Genomic DNA, 23,586 nt, shown 5'->3' on the forward strand with positions numbered 1-23,586 from the left:
AAGGATAAGCTTTCACAGTTTTTGGCACTTTCCGTAGGAGTAATTAAACTCTGGCAACTTCCAGATTCCTCCGTTTTCTCCTCTCCTCCAGATGGAGGGGCGGGGAGGCAGAGGAGGGGTCAGCTCCCCTTCTGAGAGATGAGATCCAATTCTCTCATGGGTGGGTGCAGTGCCAGCTCAGGCCCATCTTTCAAGCAAACAGCACGGATTCCCACGTGCCAGGGTGGGGCTGCCACCATGTCCCCAAGCTCAGCCAAGGCCCTGGGCCCAGGGGAGGAAAGACAGCGGTGTCCCGGAGCCTCCAGTGCATTTCAGAACCCTGTTTCAAGGCTGGCGCCCAGCCTGCTCCCTACCAGGGCATCATTATTGCCTCCGGGACTGGGTCCTTGTGAGAGTGGACTCCATCTGAGCCTGGGAGGTAACAAGATACCCAAACACAGGGTTCCGGGGACACACTAAGAGGTGCCCCAGCTCCAGGCAGCATGGGCTCCACCTCCTTCGGGCGGTGGTGCCAGAAACAGCCCTGCTTTTGCTGACACCCTATCATCGCTGGTCAGCAACTGAGCTGTCTGTGGTGAACCTTCCTCTGCAACTGTAAAATGGTCTGCACCAGCAGTGTGTTGGCAGCCAGGGTGTGTTGCTGCTGCAGCCCAGCCCCCTCCAGGATCCCCTAGCTTCCATGGGCAGAAAGCAGATCCTGGACCTACATGGAGGAGGAGTGCAGTAAGCATCCACTCCAGGAGGCCAGAGCCCAGCTAACTCCCCTTGTCCACTCCAGGAGGCCAGAGCCCAGCTAACTCCCCTTGTCCACTCCAGGAAGTCAGAGCCCAGGTACTCCCCTTGTCCACTCCAGGAGGCCAGAATTCTTGAATTCTGAAGACATTTCCCCAGCCAAGTCCTGATCTTTTAAGAGGTTTACACCCTGTGGATAAAAACAAAGCCCATCTGTGACAGTAAATCCTGCCTGTGGATTCTGCAAATCCATTGTAACCCGGTCACTCACACCTTCCATTCCAGCTGTGCATCTCCCAAGCCTTTAGCCTGGCAGGAGGTGGGCAGGTGGGCTGGGAGGAGGCGGGCAGGTGGGCCTGGCAGGTGGGCCTGGGAAGAGGCAGTGGGCAGATGGGCCTGGCAGGTGGGCCTGGCAGGAGGCGGGCAGGTGGACTGTGACTTTCTGAAGAAATGGCCCTTGGCTACTGTCAGACTCCCTGGGTCTGCGCGTAAATCAGGGCTGAGTGTTCAGTGAGTCCGCCTCTGTCTCTGTGGAAGCAGGATGGGTTTGCGACATGCTTTGACATCACATCTCATTGCCCGCTAGCAAGCATGGCCGCTCCATCTCTTGGAGCCAGCACCCTGTGATGGCCCAGAGGTGAGGGTGGACGCCGCATACCCCAAGGCGCCTGCCTGGAGCTGGACCCTCTTAAGTCCTCCCACACCCCGCCCTTCATATGATGAGGAAGGGAGTGATACCTCAGCCAGAAGATCCTGGCTGTTCTCAAACGCCATGGAGTTGTGAAAAGCAACCCAGATAGCAATGAGGAAGGGAACAAGTGGAGAGGGAGGGAGGACCCAAAAAGGGTGAGGGAGGAAGGTGAGGCAGCGAGAGACACAGAGCTAGCTGCTGGCACTGTGAATCAACTGGAGAAGAGTTGCAGCTTCTGCGTCCAGGAGACCCATTGCAGGGAGTACATGGTCGGACCCATATCCAGGAGACCCATTGCAGGGAGTGCACAGCCAGGCCCCCGTGTCCAGGAGACTCAGTGCAGGGAGTACATGGTCGGACCCATATCCAGGAGACCCACTGCAGGGAGTGCACAGCCAGGCCCCCGTGTCCAGGAGACCCAGTGCAGGGAGTACACAGCCGGACCCCGTATCCTGGAGACCTAGAATGGGGAGTACATGACTGGACCCCGTGTCCAGGAGCCCCAGTGCGGTGAGTATACGGCTGGGCCCCCAGGCCTGGCTCCATTTCTTTATATGTTGCGTGGGGCCACAATGAGAATTTGCCTGAACCATCTCACAATAAAATAAGATGGTGAATGTGGAAGGAACTGGGAAGTCAGAGTTTTCTTTAAATTGAATTTGCCTCTAAGGTGACTCTGCCAAAATGCCGCTAACCTGCTGTCTGCTCGCTGTCAGCGCCGCAGCACGCCAGCAGGGCCTCGTTCACACTCCTTCGCTGCAGCACCACGTCCATTTGCTTTTCCATTCACTTATTCGTTTTTCGATGTCACTTGGGTTTGGCTGAAGTGTGACAGGGGTATAGATTAACAACCAAATTTTTGAACACTGCACTCTATGCATTCAAACGCTCAATCCTATTAGGAGCTTTTCCAAGAATCACAACCATGTTATTGGTATAAGAAATACATATTTGGAAAGGTGCAAATAATTAAAGCAAAATCAAATAAGGCATTGCCGGCTTCTGCAATTCCATGGGCAGATCCTTTGATAGCTCCTGGGACCATGACCCCTCTCTGCAGAAATCCATGAGCCTTCAGAGAACTCACAGACTGCCCCAAGCCCCCTCTCCTCAGACCACAGGCTGACCTGTCAGGCACCGGCAGCTCCATGGCCACTCCCTGCGAAAGAGACCTTGCGAGCAAAGTCAGCCTGCTCCAAGTGGGAGCGTGTGGGCCACGGGCCCAGGGCGCACCAGCACACAGGATGCTCTTACAGTCACCTCCCTGCCTGGACCGGATGAGCAGGTGCTCCCCCTGCTCTCCTGTAGCGGCAGCCAGATTACTGAAGACAAAGTCCCCAGGGCGTGGCCCCTTGAAGGAGCACGACAGCCCAGCGAGGCTCCCTCTTATGGCCCCTGCTTTGGATGCTGTTCCGCTATAACAGCAGATTCAGGAATGGCCTCAGGGGAAAGGGAGAAAAGGCACTCACCCCTCACTGCACTCCAGTTCTTTCTGATTTGATTCCAGGAGCCAGGGCCCTGGCTGCAAAGCAGCTCTCAACAGGAAAATCGAAAGTAAACTCCTTGAGTGAAGGGTCAAATCCACTCCAGGACGGCTAGGAATGACTTTTCCCAGAACATGGTGTGCACAGAGATGGCCCAACAGATGAGTTGTTATGTGGCAGTTGGCAGAACAGTCACCTAGTACTGACTCCTTGTAAGACTTTTTTGGAATCTTTTGTGCATCTCCTGAAATGAATTTTGGTGCAAGGAGCAAATGCCACCAGGCTGGGTGTGCATTCATTTCTGGAAAACTCTGGGTGTGTGCTAAGATACTGAGATGGGCAGAGAGTCACATCTATTTGAAAGTGGCCACAACACTTAGAACAGTCACGTTTGCAGGTGAAGCACCCACTGCCCCTCGAGGACGGGTGACATTCTTCTGACCCGTTGTCCATCATTGAACCTCCCCTGCACCTGTCTCAGTGTTGATGTCCCTCCCCAAGCTGACTGCAGCATTTGGCACGTGCTTCCTTCAGTGATTCCCGGAGACGCCAATCATGATTCACTTTTGCAGAAGGGACTCAACTGGAATCTAACAATGTGCTGCTATTTTGCTCACCAAAGTCCCAGGAGAAACAGCCTAGGATTCCCTGTTCCTTGTTGACTGATTTTCATCATGAGGGTCGACGTTGGCAAACGCTGGCAAAGGAACATTCTGCAGTGTGTGAACCTCCAGGGACACTGGCTTTGATGTGCAAAGGCTAGCCATGTCCCCCAGCATTCGATAATCAACTGGAACTCATTACTTATTAAAACATTCCGCGTAGGATTGGCTAGGACTGCGGCTGTCAAAATGGAATCCTAAGTAGGAATGAGTTCCCAGCCCATGGGCGATGCTGGCAATGGCAGGGATGGGTGGAACATTAGCTCATCTGGGATCGCTAGTCAGATGTTTAGCAATTTCCCAGGAAGTTTCACGTGTCCACTCACGATCCATTCATCCACCCGCATCTCAGGCCCAGTGCACGAGAGGCCAAATAAACCAGAACAAAGGACAAGGAATTAAGACCAGCACATACACAAAAAATACAAACTGAGGCCATCCAAGCTTCCATGGTTAAACATCTATCCTCAAGCTCCCTGGTTAGGTGATTCTCTCAGTCTTCAAAGAGCATACCAAATGTTCAGGCAAAGAGCACATGACTTGGAACCTTCTCGTGATGAAGTGACATCTTCCAGCCAGCACCCTTTGTAATTAGGGCTGCAGAGCAAAGCACCCACCTCTCTGGTGGCACCGCCCTCCACTCCTGCAGGGCACTACCCCTTAAAGCAAGGAGTCATTCCTCAACACCCCCAAGCACCATTCTGCATCACAGATGGCTAGCATTGAGAGAGAGAGAGAACTACACCATTGCTGAGACATCCAAGCGATGGCTGTCTTCTGGAAAGCTTTCAATAGTGAGAAACCTCATACTCTCCCAAGGAAATCGGCTCCATTTTTATAGTTCCCGCTAGTATCAAGTTCATCGTTGCACTGTCAATTCAATAATTAGCCCCTGTTTTACTTTCTAAAGAGCAACAACATGTGTTGAATTTTTGTCCTTAAATGCTGCTAATGAACCTCTGACAAGCCGGCTCTGGATACGCAGTTTCTAAGTGTCTCACCCTGGTTTAAACTGACCCCTTGTGAATGAGAACAGTCAGAGCAGTGATCCATGTGCACGGGAACAGACTGCAAAGACTCACACCCAGCTCCAGAGTCACGGACAACAGCAGTGTCTGCTTGTCTTCAGGGCTAGACATGAGTATATTTGGACCACTGCTGACAGTTCAGACAAGGTGGGATGGCCTCTGTGGTGCATTCAGGGGAGACAATTCAGATTCCCCTGTCCTCTCCCCAAAGCCCCCAGCCTTTGCTTCCATGTTAGCTGCCACCAACACAGTGATGCCACGAGGGACCTGCATGCTCCCACAGCTGCTCTCCCCATACAAACACCATCAGTACACACTCAGCAGGAGCTGGCACTGGGGGCTTAGCTGGAACTTCAGCCTGCCGTACCAGACAGCCTCCCATGAGCAGAACAATAAAAACAGAAGGTGACAAGCTGAATATACACACCAACAACAGAACTTGGACCCACACAAGGAGGCCAGCACAACTCCAGCACGCACAGTCGGTGCAGGAAGCAGTCACTGGCTCAGCGACCGACAGCCTTCCTGTTTTTATCCCTCTCCTACCCAACCCGAGAGAAACTGAAGAAAGCCAATTATTCTCCCCAAACAAGCTGGGTAAACTGCCCCACTTGTGTTGACCCAGTTTCCCCAGTCAGAGCACTGATGTTTTCTTGTTTCTATGTTTTGCACCACCTGGCTATCAGGTCCCGGCCAATGGCTCAGCCCTGCTCCTCACACTAGCAAGCTTTGAACAAAGTTTCTCTCTGCCTGCACTTGGGTATTCATATTCACCTCTTTCCACAAAACATTAACACAAGAATCAGTCTGAACTTTCACCCAGAGAGGAACTGGCTTGCTGGCCAAAATCAAAGTCTCATTGATTCGTTGGCCTACTGGCCAACTAGCTTTGAGGTCATAGGTGGTAGAGAACAAGGACAAGAAAAGCCACAAACTCTAACTTCTCCCGATATCTGTAGGGTGCACACCTTGACTTGGGCCAATGCCACGTTACCACTGGCTTAACAACCAACTTAAAATTCTTGAATATTTTTTAAAGATTTATTTACTTATTTCCCCAAAGGGCAGATCAACAGAGAGAAGGAGTGTGGAGACAGACATCTCTCACATGCAGGTTCTCTTTCACAAAAACCAGGACTCGGCCTGGACAAACCCAGGAGCTTCACTCCAGGCTCCCCTGTGGGGGGCAGGGAGCAGAGTCAGAAGCAGACCACCTAGATCCCCAACCAACAAGGAAGGTCGACCTGAGCAGTGGGGCCCACCCAATATCCTGCATCATCAAAACCCCTGAGCATTCAATAATCAGCTCTTGAAAGCAAATAGGAGTAGGCACACCATGATTTCTTTGTTAGTTTCAAAATTACGTAAAAACGTGCCTAGCCTGAGAGATTGCTCAACAGCAGAGAGAAGTGTCAGTAGGCAGAGGGATAGACAGGCCAATGGCTGCCTGGATGGACAGAAAGATACATGATAGATGCAACTGCTTTGCAATAAGAACAACTTATCTAAATCTTTCATTTAATGTGAGTTTGCTGAATATCTGTCATGTTTTATAACCTGCTTTAGGCATAAGGTAAACAATTCTTAGTGAGCTAAAGAAACAGACTCTTGAAGATTTAATTTTAGCAAGTACACAGACAATAAATAATACACACAGGTGGATTTCATAATATTAGAAGGTGATTAATGATGTGGGGGAAAATAAAAAGGAAGGCAGAATCCATCGAATGAGGCACTCCAAAGTGGTAGGTGAGGGGGTGGGGGACACTGAGTTACACTGAGAAGATGAGAGCTGAGTGAAGACTTGAAGATGGTCGTCAGCCAAGAGGATTCTGAGGCCAGCCATCGGGGGGGACACACCAGGTGTTCCCAGGAATTGTCAGGAGACCGAAGTGGCTGGGAGAGCGAGCACGGGGCAGAGCATGAGGAAGAGTGTAGGCTCTTACAAGGACTTTGGCCTTTCCTCTGGGGTGCTGGGGAGACGTGCTGGGATTCTAAGGAGGAAACGACGTCACTTGGCTTAGGGTTGAAAATGACCCTATGATTGATGCATTGAGAATAGATTTAAGGTGGGGAGGCTTTTACATCAGTAATCTAGGAAGGAGATAATGGTTAGTCGGCACAGATGCGAGTGACAGGTGATCAGGATTGCCAACCGGGTAATACAATGAAGAGTGGCAACGTTCCTGCTGTGTGAGGAAGAGGGAGAAGAGGTCAAAACTGAACTCAGAAAGTTGGAGCAGGCATTAACTGAACTCCGGAGGGATTGGGGGCAGGTCCAGGGTAATTTGGAGACAGGCAAGATGAGCATCTTGTGGAGCATTCACTGTGTGCCAGGGAGAGTCTGACATCTATTGGATGTCTCGCTTTGGAGACAGAAGATCTGAGCGGGAGAGGAAAATATGGAGTTATCAGAACAGAGATGTCAAGGTCGTGGATCTCAAGACGATGACCAAGAATCTCCCATCATCATCGTGACATGTTGCTTACTTTCTCACTGTTGGAAAAAAACATGATAACAAGTAAAATCCCAACACTGTTGCTGGCAACTTGGAGGCACCTGTGGATCCTGGAGGTTCAGCACCTGCGGATCCTGGAGGTTCAGCACCTGCCGCCTGTACTGCTGGTCTCTGAGCCATTTGACCCTAGCAAGAACACACCTCATCCCTGAACCTTGATTTCTAGACACCTTTGTTCTATTTTTAAAGAGGTAATCCGAGAGAAAGGGTAGGGGAGAGATACAAAGACAGAAATTTCCTTAGAACAACTTAGAAGGAAAATGGATTCTGTAGCCAGAGCAGGAAATCTGGATAGGTAAACACTAAAACCCATTACGGAAGGATGAGGAGCGAGGAAGCAGAGACCAGCTCCTTTAGGTCCCAGCAGAGGCGACAGGAGAAGCAAAAGGTGTGACCATGAGAGACTGTACCCTATACAAATCCATAGAGGATGGATGGATCAAGAGAAACCTCACAATGTCCATGAACTAAACACGTCCATGGCAACGAAAATCTCAAGTCCACACATGGACCGCCCATGACTTCATAAAAAAGTCCTTGCATCACTTTGCTTCAAGAAAGTGCACCAAAAATCCTTTAATTTCATGTTCTATAAACTTGCTGAAACATCCTTACAGACAGGAGGGATGATAAGTAAATGACAGATGATAACGATGATAGAATGGATGAATGAGAAAATCGATGGATGAGAAAGAGAAATGCTTGGTCACAAAGATGAGCTAGTAAGTGAGAAGCAACAACACAGCACAGAATGCTACGCTAGTGCTTAGACGACAACATGACCCCAGAGTAAAATGTGTCATTAAAGTGGCCAAAGAGCAGCCTTCCAGTCAACACATGGGCAGAGGAGACGCAGCTTTGCAAGCGGTCCATTTTACAGCACAAATATTGGGACAGCCTCCCAGTGCGACAGACCAGGGGGATTCCACCATGCTTTTGAGATATCCCTGCCAAAGATGCAAATGCCAAAGCTAATGGTCAGGAAATGACCAGACAGATCCAAAAAGTACCTGTTCTTCATGAGAGACAGAGGGTAAGGCACTGTTCCTGATGAACGCAATCTAAAGAGACTGAGCTCAACGCAGTGTGTGGTCTTGAGCTGGACTAACAGCAACAACAGTATAGCTCTGAGGTTCCAGTTGGGGCAGACACTGGGGAGACCAGTAAGTGACAGGATCACTTCCGGGGCAAAGTGCTCAGGTTTGCTGAACTGTTATACCTTCACGGAGACCTTCAGGAAGACACAGCACGCTGGCGGCAGGGAAAGCGGCAGGGAAGGCAATGAAGGGCAATGAGGCCCATGGCCAGGGGAGAGTGCGCAAAAGAGAGCAGCCAGGCCCTGTTCCTTTGTAATCTCTCTTCTGAAGAACTGTCTTATATTTGAGAATGTTCTTGCTGTGGCACCGGAACCAAGCCCATGGGTTCTGCTGGCAGGGTGTGTGTGTGTGTGTGTGTGTGTGTGTGTGTGTGTGTGTGTGTGTGTGTGTGTGTGTGTGTGTGTGTGTGTGTGTGTTGGGATAGCAGCGAGCAGTTCTGCAGTGTGACTGGCTGGGCCTCCTCCTCACCTCTTCCCGGAGCCCTCACAGTCTGCCAAGAGCTCCTGGGACCCTCTGTCTCCGCAGGGTTTGGAAGCTGTCAGTCATCCTCCCTACCTCCTCGGAAAGCAGCTTGTCCATGACAGCCGGGTCACCAGACCATGCAGTGAGCAGCCCCGCGGTGAGCAAAGCCACCCAGAGCTCCCAGGACGCCCCTCGTGCCTCGTGGATTTTCTTCCACAGCTTGCTGTATTTAGGAGCAGCAAAGTCTATACCTGCAGCCTTAAAATCTGTTGGTTTTGTTTGCAAGTTTGGCCAGAATTCTCCTAGACCATTGTGCTGCAGACTGCTCCCAACATCCCGACGCGGGGACGCGAACACAGCTAACAGCTCCAGTGCTTGTCTCTAAGGATATCTTCTCTCCATGAGGGAAAGTGATGGTGCACCACCAATAGAAAACACCGGGGGATTCATTGAAAATAATTTTTTAAAACATTCTAATTTTGAACTTCAAGAGTCACAAAAGCCTAGGGTTTGAAATGTCTGTATAAAATGAAATTAAAAGACAAATTTAATTTGGAGTGAAAGATGGATAGCATTTTTACAGTGTGCATTTCTTATCAACCTTTGGAAGACCTTTTATAAACCATGAAATCCATTTCTCTGGCTCAGGCATTTCTTTCTTTCTTTCTTTCTTCCTTCCTTTCCTTCTTTCTTTCTCTCTTTCTTTCTTTCTTTCTTTCTTTCTTTCTTTCTTTCTTTCTTTCTTTCTTTCTTTCTTTCTTTCTTTCTTTCGATAGGGTTGGATGGTTACTCACTTATCATCCAACTCAGTCCTATTTCCACGTCCAGTTGCCGGGGGGAAGCATCTGCCACAGGGACATTTGCAAAAAAGGAAAGAGAAAAGCGCAGCAGCAGAGGGAGGGCGCTTTGACAGTGCAGAAGGACTGAGCTGGAGTGCATGCTTGGGCTGGACCAAGGGCAAACCTGGAAGCCATGCTGAGATTCTGTAGTACGGATTTTTCATGGATGTATTTGTTAAGCTTGACCCAGAGGCTCTTTCTTCAGTCAAAATGACACCAAAAATATAGATTTGCATTTCTGGAAAGCGAATAGTCCCACGGAAACCTAGAAGAGCATGTGTGGGAACAGGGCAGCTTTGGCCTTGGAACCAGGCTACCACAGAGACACGGTCAGCTGTGGCACAGCAGTAATGGGCACGCATTACCAAGACACTGCTAAGGGCATGTGACAATGGCCCATTCTCTCCCAGCACAAGCTGCTTGCAGACCCAAGGACTGCCGGACTGGTCACACAGCTCAACGAGCTTCCGGAAAGTTCAGGAGGCTCTGCTCACTTCTCTAGGCTTCCGGCAGCACACACATGCCCGCAAAACAGCTTCCCTCTGGTGGGAGTCCCGTTGCATCACCCGAGTCCCAAGTCTCCACCCCTCATCACATGTGGTCAGAATGTCCTGCATGTCCCTCAGAAGTGTCTTTCTCGTCATCTGTTCCTCCACCAGGCTGTTCCTTCCATCCAACAGATGGCTAGGATCCCATGACTACTCTCCTCATCTCACACCAACAGATGCACCTCATCTCCGCCATGGACACCGTTCTCCTTAGGGGGCCAAGGAGGGTCTTCTGATCTGACTGCTGCTCGTTTACACAATCCTCCTGTCTGCTGCCCAGGTCTAGTCCTGTTACGGAATGGACCAAGGTTTTCTCCATGCAATTAGACCTAGCTGGAAAAATCACAGCTCTCCTCACCGCAGACGTTACAATTTCAATGTAATTCAACACGCATTCATAGGCTCACATAGTTCACATTTGATTCATGTTACATTTACAGTAAGCAAAATATTTAAATATTTTTACAAACCTTCTTGAGTGATTTCTTTATGTTTTAATGAAATTCAGGACTTCCCAATTATCCATATCAAGTTCCTCTTTTGAGAGTTTGCCCAGAATTCCTTCTTGCTAAGATTGTTTTAGACAGAGATTTTACATGTAATGCAATCACCGCTCGTCCCAGCCTTGCAACAGCTGAAAATCCCATCAACGGGAGATGGTGTGGCTCAGGCAGGGACCCCACTGAGGAGCTGCGAATGCTGTGGAATGCCACGGAGATGCTCAGTGTCTCAGCTTTCACACTAGGAGGCTGGTGTGAGAGCATGATGGTGGTGGCAAAGACAAGGACCAGCTGGTGTGCCACATAGGATAAATCATTTATCCAAAGTAAAGACAGTAGGTAAGGGAGGGTGGCATTGGGCAGCAGGATAAGCTGCACACTGGCACATCCGCTATGGAGTGCTGGTGCAAGTCCTGGCTGCTCTGTTTCCAGTTCAGCTTTCTGCCAACGCACAGGGAAGGTGGCTGAGGATGGTCCTCTCGGGGGCCAGCTACCTGTGTGGGTGGTCTAGATGGAGTTCCATGCTCTATTTTTGATTTATTATTTTTATTGGAAAGTTAGATTTACAGAGAGCAGAAAAGCTAGAGAGAAAGATCACTCGCTGATTCACTCCCCAAGTAGCCACAACAGCCAAGAAGAGCCCATCTAAAGCCTGGAGCATGGGGCTTCTTCAGAGTTTCCCACATGGGCTCAGGGTCCCAAGGCTTTGGTCCATCCTCACTTGATCTTAGCGAAAAGGCCAAGAAGCTATTGAGCTATCCTCTACTGCCTTCCCAGGCCACAAGCCTCAATGGAGCAGGTGGAACACAAACCAGCACCCATATGGGATCCTGGTGCATGCAAGGCGAGGATTTAGCCACCAGAGGCTATCCTGCAGGGCCAAATTCCATATTCTTATTGAAGCCATTTGGGGAGTGAACCAGCAGCTGCAATATCAGTGGAAAAATCTCTCTCTCTCTCTCTCTAATATTGAAAAATATTTACAGAAGATGAAGTTGGTATGCAGAAAAGCTGAAGTCAGTATGATTGACGGCACCATCCTGCTTCCCACCCGCAGCCTCCATCGCTGAAATGTTTGTCGCATGAACGCCCCATGAGGGTGTGGGATTGTCTCCATTCCTGACAAGCAGTGGCATCCTTAGTCACTTTGTATACTTTTGTGAGCAAATTTCTGGAAGAATCTCAGGTCAAAGTCATGAGTGTGCTGTTGGATAAGGCACTTCCTGTGAGTCCCTAGGGGAGAGCAGTGCCCCAGCCTGGTGGCCTGTGGTGCCTCAGGAGCCACCAGCATCTTTGGGCAACATGGTTCCGCCCTGGGGCAACAGCTCAGGTTCCCAGGAGGGCCTCCTTGGGGATGGCTACAATCCAAGCAGGCCAACCAGCAGCTCAGCCTGACACGGCCGCTTTTCCACCCTTGCTGCCCTTGAAGATGCCCTTGCCCAGGAAACAGCTGGAGAGGCAAATCAGCATTCCCCTCTTCTGTTCCGACCATTCTGGCTTATCCAGAAACCCTGCCACGCTTGGCCCGGCTCACTCCTCACCCCCATTTCCTCCTGTGCCCCAGCTCTGCACGCACAGCAATGCGTACGAGTGTGTTTGGCATACTTCAATTTCAATGGAAAGAACAGGTACCTTGTCACTACTTGGAGAAGCACAGCAAGAAGCTTATTTGAGATGAAATAATTAAGAGCAGCTGCCAGTCTAAGTGGACTGTGGGATGTCCTGGGTGTTCTGGTTCCATCGGCTTCAGGGAGGCAGAGCTAACTAACCGTAGCTCGTGGAGAGATCTGCGAGGTGCCAGATGTGAGTGGGAGAGCGCATGTGCTCCAACCCAGCACAGTGCCCACCCCACGTGGCATCCCCTGATGAGAGCCAAGAACGTGCAACAAGCCAGGATGGGGAGCAGAACTGGGATGGAAGGAGATGGCTCGCATTCCCAACAACTCTGTTCTGAGCAGAGATCGCTGCTTCCTTCCGCATGCCCAACAGCCCTGAGAGCCTCCCACTCGGCTCTCCGCCAAGTTACCTATTTAAATGTTGGCCTCTCTGGTTGGACGGTGAGCTCAGCAGCACAGCTACCTGTCAGCTCCAATACCTGTCACATTCTGAGCACTTAATGCATTGCTGCGCCTGTAAAAAAATACTCTTCACATGATGAGTGAAGGAAAGAGCGAGTGAGGAATGAAGATGGGGTGAGGATGCCGCTGGCCTTGCTCAGCACGGGCATCGTGCTCTGTGCCCCCAGACCCACACCACAGCTCCATGTAAGTCCAACCAAGGACACAATCACAGGTTCACCCAGAAACCTCTATTGCCATCTGCCCATCACAGGGTTCCAAATATTCAAAAATATTCTCTTCTCTGTCATAAGTGGGGAACACAGGCACATACACGCACACACAGACACACACAGGCACACACAGGGACACACAGACACATATAGGCTCACACAGACACACACAGGCACACACAGACACATACACGCACACACAGACACACACAGGCACACACAGGGACACACAGACACATACAGGCTCACACAGACACACACAGGTACACACAGGGACACAGGTGTAGGCACGTACAGACACACACAGGCATACCGGTGCAGGTACACACAGACACACAGACACACACAGGCTCACACAGACACAGGGACACACAGGGACACACAAGGACACAGGTGTGGGCACACACAGACACACACAGGTACACACAGGGACATACACACAGGTGCAGGCACACACAGACACACACAGGTACACACAGGGACACACAGACACACAGACATACATAGACACAGGGACACACAAGGACACAGGTGCAGGTACACACAGGCACACAGGGACACACAGGGACACACAAGGACACAGGTGTAGGCACACACAGACACACACAGGCATACAGGTGTAGGTACACACAGACACACAGACACACATAGGCTCACACAGACACACACAGGTACACACAGGGACACACAAGGACACAGGTGTGGGCACACACAGACACAGAGGCACACAGGGACACACACAGGTACACACACAGACACATAGGTGCAGACACACACAGACACACACAGGCACACACAGGCACATAGGTGCAGGCACACACAGGGACACACAAGGACACATAGGCCCACAGGCACACACAGGTGCAGGCTCATGCAGGTACGCACAAGTACAGGTGAATGCAGAGACACTGAGGCACAAGCACCTGGAGACACATGCAGATGCAGGCACACACAGGTGAGGCACACACAGGTGAGACACACATAGGCACACACAGACACACACACACACACACAGGTGTAGGCACACATAGGCACACACAGGTGCAGATACACACACACACAGGTGTAGGCACACATAGGCACACACAGGTGCAGATACACACACACACAGGTGTAGGCACACATAGGCACACACAGGTGCTCTTGGCTTGCCGATGTGAAGAGAAGCCTCTCAGGCCATCTGTTGACTGCATGGCAGAGAATGCCAATACATTAGCAGGCGGCCATGATGCCCACCTGTCTCTCGCAGTCAAGGCTGGCCCTGGGGCTTGGAGTCCACTGTACTTCCTACACACATAGCATGGAAGCACCTGGAGAGCCCTCAGCACTGATTATTCAGCCCCACCCATGGGTGGGGTCGGCCACACCAAGGAATCCACCTGCACCAGGGCCGAGCAGCCAGGTCAGACCCTGCGTGAAAATACTGAATTCAATGCAGGTCGCTTTGGGTTTTCTTGTCTGTTCCTTCAGGGCGTATGCTCATTGCATTTGGATCAGTCACATGGGGAGAGTAAGATTTACAGAGATAAATCTTCCCTTCTTCTTTGTGGCCTTTTGCAGCCAAATTATTTTCAAAGGATCAGAGAGCATTCAAGGCTTACTGGATTATTCCAAGTCCCAGACCCATCCTTATTTTTGACATAACGAGTCATTTTCCAGGATGGACATGTAACAGTCAGTGCTCCCAAGGCCTTCTTAAACCCAGGAAGGTCTCCTGGTGGCAACCTCATTAGCGGCTCTGCCTCGTGATTCTTATTTAATTCCTTTTAATGTTCTATCCTGGTGCTGAGGCATTTATGGAGCTGTGGGTTACAGAAGGACTGCACATTTCACTACATCATCACGCCTACAGAGACTTAAGAAACTACTTATGGTGTGCTTTGAGATCAAACACAAGGAGACCAACATAACAGCACAGACAGCAGCCAGGTGACGCTATTAGCACCACAGGTATTGGTGATCGGCAATGCCAGGGGTACCACGGGTCCTGGTGATCGGCAATGCCAGGGGCACCACGGGCCCTGTGATTGGCAATGCCAGGGGCACCATGGGCCCTGGTGATCGGCAATGCCAGGGGTACCACGGGCCCTGGTGATCGGCAATGCCAGGGGTATCATAGGCCCTGTGATCAGCAATGCCAGGGGTATCATGGGCCCTGGTGATTGGCAATGCCAGGGGCACCATGGGCCCTGGTGATCGGCAATGCCAGGGGCATCACGGGCCCTGGTGATCGGCAATGCCAGGGGCACCACAGGCCCTGGTGATCGGCAATGCCAGGGATACCACAGGCCCTGTGATCAGCAATGCCAGGGGTATCATGGGCCCTGGTGATTGGCAATGCCAGGGGTACCACGGGCCCTGGTGATCGGCAATGCCAGGGGCATCACTGGTCCCACCTGATCGGGAGCACAGGAGCTAGGTGACACCTGTGGCATCATGTCCCCTGGAGATAGGGTGCATGCATGTGAAGCTTCAATGAGCAGTCATGCCATTGGGCACGCCAGGCATCTGGCACAGGAATAGGGCTGTGTTCCGACAGCAAAGCACACTTATATAAAGCCAGAGCCCTGCAGGAAGGAGGCTGTCAGAGAATATGGATGCAGGGGAGAGCAGCTCATGCAACATTAAAATATCAGCACAGATCAATAGTGCACCTCTTACCAGGGCTGCTTTCTGCTTTAAATCTCACCCACATACAAACTCTGACTGCAGCTCAGAAGCCTGGAAACAAAGTCCTAGCACTCACAGAAAAGAGAGGGCTCCTGGCTTCCCAACCCCGAACTCTGGCCATTTTCTACCCACCCTGCACCCCAGCGACACATATGGCCATGAATGTGGGTCCCCTAGGGTGCTGGCCAAGTTCAGGGCCTGGGAGTCTGCATTCTGACCAACACTGAGCTCTCAGGCAGCTCCCAACCCCAAGGGGGTCGACTGGAAGCTCACCCAGCACCAGGCTGCTAAGGAGCATCCTCGATGCCTTGCTGGTGGGCAGGGCTGGGGTGGCCAGTGGCAGCTTCCATCTGGTCCCCACAATGGCAAGCTGGGCACCTTTAGAGTTGATAAGGAAGCTTGGAAACCTGGCATCCAGTAGGTTAAGCCATAGGCTCCCCATGGATTTGGGGGTCACCATTCTTTTAGAGCATCACCAGCACTGGCACTGTCCTCCTGAGTGAAACATTATCAGAGCCCAGGCATGCCATGGCTCTCACAGCTGGTTCTGTTCCCAGATCCCAGAAAAGCATCAAACTTCTCAACCCAAAGAAATGATAGATGCTCAAAGAGACGGAAATGCTAATTGCCCTGATTGGATCATTACACCTTGTACTGGATTGAATTATCACACAGTGCCCAAAAGCAGCTAAGATCATTTTATGTCCCTTTTTTTAAATTCTTCAATGACGCAGGGAGGAACATCGGACACCAAGGTCCCCTAGGAGCTGCGGAAAATAAAGCCACGAACAACTGTAAATTCTCTCTGAGACATCAGTTTGTGAGCACAGCTCTGCGAGGAGAACTTGGCCAAGTTCCCAAAAGTCTGGATGAAGGGACTGGGACAGGGCCAGGAGGACAGGATGCTTCACACTGTAGTCCCCAAGGGGCAGGTGCCAGAGCCAAGCCAACTTGGCTGCAGAACTGCACCCCCATGTCCCGCACCTGCTCTGGGTGTCCCACTCAGGTGCTCAGGGCCAGCTGATGTAAGCCTCCTGAAGAACACCGGAGTAGTGGAGCTGTTGACACTCATTTCGGGAGCCTGCCCTGAAATGCCTCCAGGCAGTCCTCATGGGGATCTGAGGGGCTCCTGAGTCTTCCATGGCTGGCATGAAGGAACCTCCATCCCCTCTACAAAAGCCACAAGAGTCACGTTCCTACGGCCCCCTGGTCCTGGGAAGTGATGGGAGAATAGTAACCCAACATGATCTTGGGCTGCGGCCGCGGTCCGAGTGTGCTTTCCTTCAGCTGCCACAGCCTACAGCCCTCACTCTTGCCTTGCGCTTGGCAGCAGGGGTGCGTGTCCGTGCCTGTGGCCTGCCTAGGCGCTGGCGTGGGACGTGGTTGACATGCGCTTGGCAGCAGGGGTGCGTGTCCGTGCCTGTGGCCTGCCTAGGAGCTGGCGTGGGACGTGGCTGCCATGCAGATGACGCTGTACAGGTGGTTGGCAGCTACAATAAACGGGTTGGCGATAAAGCCAGTTTCTAAATAACACATACACAAGTTGCTGTGACACAGTGAAGTCTATAAATACAAATGTGAAATAGCAGTGTCTAAGAAATGTCAAAATTTGTGGTTGCCAAAACTAATCGCACAAAAACCTTGATCAGGAAGTCCCAAGGCCTCGTCTCGCCCTGCAGTTCTGTCTGCCTCACCTCTACCCTGCAGTATCACCTGCCTTGCCTCCACTCTGGTAGCCGGGGCAAGACGCAGCAGAAGAGGGTGAGGATGGGGAAAGATGGCCCAAGTCCCCTAACACCTGGCCACGTGGGACCAGCACAGCAGGACGAGCAAACTCCAAGGGAGTGAAGCCACGAGCATGCTGGTAGCCTGCACTGGGATGGTGTCGGGGGTGCATGACAAACAGGTGGCAGCCTGTACTGGGTGACAGGGCCAGCAGGAGAGGGGGTTGCGTGACAAACAGGCAGTGGCCTGTACCAATGGAGGTGGCCACAATGCAGGTAGCCAGGGCAGTGAGCCCCTAGACCAGCACTACCCCAAGGCTGGTTTCGGGAGGAACTGTGGTTTGGGGCAGAGCAGCCTCCCTTTGGCTTCAGGCATATCCCGAGGGTGGGCACGGCTGAACACAGCTGGGCACTGTGGACCAATAAGGATCAGAGTGCTGCAGAGGGTAGATTTTAGCCTAGGTAGGGCCCGTGCAGGGATGCAAGTTGCCTGCCTCACCAACACCTGCTAGAGTGTGCCCTGAGACATACTGTACCTGCCGGAGCACCTTGCCCTGGAAGGAGCCCACTACAATGCCAAGCCTGAGCCTGTCAGATCTTCCCTCAACACGCCCACTCACTTCCACCTGGTCAGCCACGTGAGTCCATTTACAACAGCTTCCAGCACACCTGGGCCATGAGGACGTCTTTTCCAGTAACCCACTGGCCGCGGACAATCCCTTCATCCACTCACTTGCTCCTCAGCCATGACTGGTTTTTAACACCGCTGCACTCTAACTCTGAGCTCAGAGAAGGCGGAAGGGTAGCAAGAAGCCTCTGGCACCTAACCAGGAAGACACTCGGCAGGGGTGTGGGCAGTGTGTGGCCCATACAGACCTGAGCCCTTCAAGAATACACTGTGAGAGGGAGAGGTGACGTGCGTCGAGATCAAGACATGAAGCAGACCATTTGCAGGCTGCAAATTCATTCAGCGTTGCATGAACCACTGTTCCAACTGTGCCTGGGTTCCCCACCTCCAGCCCTTCCTCCGACTGGGCTCACAGCACAGCCCCACGAGCGAGCAGCAAATCAACAGCCTGCCTGGGTGGGAGCACCCGCGGGGCCTCCCAGCAGCGTGTGCCAGCACGCCCTGCACATGACCCCAGGTCACACACACTTGGGGCGTGGGCGCAGATGTCCACACACAGGTTGTGCCTCTGATAAATGAGTCCCCCGGGCATGCAACCTTCCATCTTGGCTTCCCCTCCACTGGCTCCACAGCTTCAGGCCGCCCAGACCAGCAAAGTAAATCTCAGTGGGTGGAGCCTCCACATTACCATCAGATTACAGCACCACCCAGACAGCTGCCCCCACGACTAAGAAAAACCAGAGGAGCTTTAAAAATTAGCCAACTACAGACTGGAAAATGGGAGAGAAAATACCGAATACCATATTAATAACAATTATTCGAAGGCAATAGCCTGTGTTCTTTAATGCGGAGCCAGCATAAATGGCAGAGTAAGAAACGATATTTCATTTCGTTGTAACACATCAGGTGCTCAGTGTGCTGCGAGAAAGCCCAGAGCGCCTTGGAAGCCACGCTAAGCAGAAACAGTCACTCCCTCCTGGAGGGAAGGACTGCCCCTCGCGGGTGTGTTTAAGCATCGTCCTGCTGGATCAATGACGATGCTGAATGAGAGATGGAAAGACGACCTCACAGCAATAGCCGCAGTTCCCAGCTGGGACCCAGCTTCCAAACAGCCCAAACATCATCTGCGATGTGGCCAGGACAGAAAGTTCTGTGCGACCATCTGGCCAGCAGACTCTGTCCTGCAGACTCGGTGGATCCCTGGGCACTGGGGAAGCAGTGTGACCGCACAGTGCGTGTGGAGGTGGCAAGCGAACGGGGAGGAAGGAGCCGGTCCAGCGAGAGGTGTTTCATATCGAGCACGGCACCGCAAGCTAAGCCAGGCCTGGAACTGGTTGCGCTGTCTGCAGCCAGCTCCCACCCTGCTTCCCCTATAGACCCCACACAAAGCACAGCAGAAAACTCCTGGGGACAGCTGTGGCGTCCACCCCTAAAGTCCCCCACTGGGCGCACCTCTCGCATCCCCTGCTGTTGCTGACAGTCCACGTGTGAGTGGTGTGGGAGAACCCGACTCAGCCCAAGGCCGGATCTCAGAGCCACTCCTCTCTCCAACACCCCAGGACTGCAGGACTCCAGCCCAGCGACCCTGAGCTTCCAGAGCCAGGAGCCCAAGCTACTGCTGGGGAAGCCACAGTCCCACGGTTCTGGGCGGAGGGACCAGCCCATATCCACAAAGCTTTGGGCCACAGTGTGCAGGGCTCCCGCTGCCCCTCCATCTTACAGGCTTTGAAGACTGAGAGAGGGAGCAGTTTCTTTGATGTAACCTCCCCAGCGAGGCTCCTTCAGCCGGTCTCTTGTGCGGCTGGGAGGAGCAGATCCTAGCTCCCTCCTGCACTGAAGCACGATTCTCAGGTCTTCACAGAGCACAGTTAGGGAATGCAGCGGCTGCACCCTCCCTCAGGGTCCATTCCACAATCTCACCACGTCTTATTCTGCAACCGCATTGATGTATGTTACCAGGATTAATTCAAACTAACATTGCATTAATCCAGTAACAAACAATTCCTTGAGCCAGCACTTTAAGCTAACTGGGCCAGGTGGGAAGTGAGCGTGTTCATTGCCCTGGCTCCCTACACTCCCCACATGACTAGCAGATTTCCACAGGCTAGGACCAGTTGTGCAGCTGCCAAGTGTGTCCCAGCCATTCCAGCAGTGGACCAACGCCACTGCAATGATCAGTGACCCTGGCGAGGTCCAGGTACCCTGAGCTTGAGTGGAAGTCACCCAGGAGCCATCTGTCAGCTCACCTCAGAAAATTAAAGGAGCCTTCTGCCCTGGCTCTGTCACAATGCCCCTTATTTATGCTCCTCCACGGGGGAGAGGCAAGTCGCCAGCAGCGCCTGCTGTGGCTACAGAGTGAGCATGATTTACACGGAGCACTCTCCCTGGCCAGGTCCACACCCACCCACCACGGGAGACACACGCCCTCCTCCCAGACACCACACACACGCACACACACAGCATGGGGATGGGGCACAGTCTCAGGCAGAGGTACCCCACATGCACAGTAGACACCAAGCATGGTGAGGTGTGCAAGGGTCTAGCCCATTTGTTGCAAAAGCAGACCAGGAGATGGTCTGAAGGCTGGGGAGCCCTGGGGTGGGGGTCACAGTGTGTGCTGGCTGCTTGCAGCCGTGGGCAGCCAAGGGACATAACAGCCTCCCGGAGCCACGCCACCAAGACTTCAATTCCTTCCCAAGCGATGCAGCCTGCCCACCCTTCAGCTGGCAGGGGAGGGAGAGAGCCAGGAGCGCCCGGTGCCCACGTACCTTGTAGGGGCCTTGGTTGCAGCCGCAGTAGCTGCTCTCCATGGTGTAGCTCCTGGACACGCCCATCTCACGCCATACCACCACGCGGGCCGTGGAGGCTCGGGATTTCTCCACGAGGAAGCTGCAGCCGCTAATGGTGAATGCTGGTGCCAGCTTATCAAGGATCTTGGGGAGTGCCTACAACAACAACAACAGGCACACTTGCCATAGAGCCAGGATGGCGGCAACGACTGCTCTGTGTGCACGCCACATCCCAAGGTGCCCAGCACTCTTACTGCAACTCTTCGACTAACCTAAGGAAAGGGCCCCAACATTCTTGCATAGTGTCTTAGCAATGGAAAAGCCTAGACAGTTGAAAATAGGTAGTGCTAAGTCCAGCACTGGAGAGACAAGATGGAAAGCCTAGCCCAGCCTGGCCGGGGCCACGCCTGGCATCGGCTCAGCTCCTCAGCGTGATTGTGGGTGCTCCTGCAGGCATGGCTTCAGCGTAGCTAAGCTGAGGCACACAGCACCCCAAAGTGCAGAGTCGGCCTGCCCAGCTGTATGCAGCCCTGGCAAGCCCCTGTGGCCCCAGGGTCACACAGACCTCACCTGGTTCCCAGGAGCATGAGATCAAAAACAGGGACCTTGCGGCCTCCAGGTCGAAGTCATCGGTCATCCGTGCAGTCACGCCCCCAGCTCTGCCTAGCTGCTTCTGAGTGGCCCCTCATCCTGGCAGAACACACCTGCAGGCTCTGGCTATTCCCAATGGCAGCAGGAGGGGTTCCCCCCAGGGACCACCCACACAGACGGTGACCCAACCCAGTTCCCAGGGACACCAAAAGCCTTCCCTTCAGTATTGACACAACTGCACCCCCTACAACTGAAACAGCAGGCTTTGGGCAGAGCATGGAGACAGCACTGAGGAGCTCGTGTCGGGAAGAGTACGAATGAGCTGCTTTTTAAAGAAACGCTGCTCTGTGGCTCTCTCCAGCAGCGAGCAAATCTCTCCATGTGCCTGGTACTCGCTGTCCTGGTGTTTCTCAGCCTGCTAATTCCATCATGTAATTATTAATTACATTGCAAGTGCCACAATATGTAAACCATGGACCAAATACAACACGCTTCTCTGTTCTTTGGGAACGCCACACAGTGTGCAGAGCTGCAGGCGGTGAGACAAGGCAAAACAGAGCAGGGTCGGCCTCACCTGCAAACCAGTTGCCTGGGCAACAACGGCACCCTCAGTCTTGCACCCTGACTCTTCACCCCATTTTTGCCCATCTGAAAGTTTATCACGGACACGGGCAGTTGGCACATGAGTGTGTTAGGGACTCAATCCAGCTTCCTGCCAAGGGGCTGCCTGAGAGGCAGTGAGTGATAGCCCTGGCCACAGCGCCCTGTGGGCAGCTTGGCAAGCCCCTGGCTTCAGTTTGGCCCTTGTCCTGGATACTGTGAGCAGCTGGGGAGTGGACAAGTGCACAGAGGTCTGTTTCGTCTCTCTGATTCCGGGGAAGTTGGAGAGGAGCAAACGTGCTCCTGCCCTTGGCAGCCCGCTGTGGTCGGCGCTGTTGACACCCCCTCTCCGCAGCAGGGCTGTGCCAGGAAGGCAGGGCTGCATCTCCGTCCCTCTGCTGCCCGGGCAGAGAACCCACGCTGCAATTATTTGCTGAACTGCACGTCACTGGCCAGTGCAGGGCCTCGGGGACTGATAAGAGAGAAATCATGCTATTCATGTATTCAGAACACAAGTGTCGGGAACAATCAGCAGCTTGGCATAACATTATAAACGGTTATAAAGCTGATACGGCCTTCCCACATGGGGACCAGCTCATGTTCTGGCTGCTCCACTGCCAACCCAGTCCGTGTTAATGACCTGGGAGAGCAGCAGAGGATGGGAGACCCAGAGGAGGCTCCTGGCTCCAAGCAGCCATCTGGGGAGTGAACCAGGAGATGAAAGATCTCTGTCTCTCTCTCTCTATAACTTCTTCACATAAATAAATTAAAAACTATTGGAAGTAGTTTTAATTGCTCAGTGTTTAGCCACACATCCCTACATTTATGAATGTGCTTCTCCATTTTGTTATTCTTTCAAAAGGTTCTAATTCTAAGGAGTGGATTTAGGTCCACAGAGAGAACTGAGAACAGAGCCTGGGGTTTCCCAGGAACTCCCTAAGGTCTCCCCCAGGATAGGCATCTCCCTGAGGGACGCCCATTGCTGGTGACTGCAATCCCCCACTAGCACCTTCAGCTGTGGGTGTTGAGCATCCGTGGATGTGGACACAGACGCCTGAGGCCACGAATCTGCATCACAGCCCAGCCACGTAAGGCCACTGTCGATTCCTGCTCCCCCATCCCTGGAATTCATGCATCTTTTTCTGCCCCTGCAGTTTGGCCTCTCCCGGAGGGCCCAACAACTGGAATCAACTACTTGTCCAACCACCTCCTTTACCGTAGCGAGACCTGCTGAACTGCCGCTTGTCTTTCATGGCCCACCCGTTTAGTGCAGAATGATATCTCATTGTCTGCACGTGTCCCAGTTTATCTGTTTACCTACAGAAGGACATCTCGACTCCTCCAAATTTTGGCAATTATGAATCGAGCTGCTTATAAAAACCCATATGGCGGCTTTTATGTCACCAGAGGTTTCCAGTTCCCTTGGGCAGATGCCAGGGAATGCGAGTGGTGGGTTGTGTGGTGGGAGCATTTTCTGCCTGATAAGACACAGGAGGATGGCCGTCTGCTACCAGCGTGTTCAGCCCATCTTGCACACTCACCAGCAGCAAAGCCCTGTGGCCTGACTTCCTTGCCAGTGTTTGTAGTGTGTGCCGTGTATAAATCGTACTCCCTGTGTGCTGGCCACTCTAATCCACGTGTGTCCATGCCTGTGCATGTGCGTGTGTGAGCATCAGCTCCGATGAGATGTCTTTTTCCCTAAGATTTAATTTTTTCTTTGAGAGACTGAAAC

General features: G+C 52.5%; 1 protein-coding gene across 1 annotated transcript in view; it reads right to left on the minus strand.

Moving 5' to 3' along the window:
- Window positions 1-23,586, minus strand: part of AGBL1 (AGBL carboxypeptidase 1) — a 472,681-nt gene that overhangs the window by 172,504 nt on the left and 276,591 nt on the right. The window contains exon 22 of the mRNA XM_040969772.1: window positions 20,643-20,819. Within this exon, the coding sequence (XP_040825706.1) occupies window positions 20,643-20,819 (177 nt within the window). The remainder of the gene's footprint in view (window positions 1-20,642; window positions 20,820-23,586) is intronic.

This window comes from Ochotona curzoniae, unplaced genomic scaffold (assembly GCF_017591425.1).
Source record: "Ochotona curzoniae isolate NIBS_2020 unplaced genomic scaffold, NIBS_Ocur_1.0 scaffold_4701, whole genome shotgun sequence".
NCBI classification, from domain to species: domain Eukaryota; kingdom Metazoa; phylum Chordata; class Mammalia; order Lagomorpha; family Ochotonidae; genus Ochotona; species Ochotona curzoniae.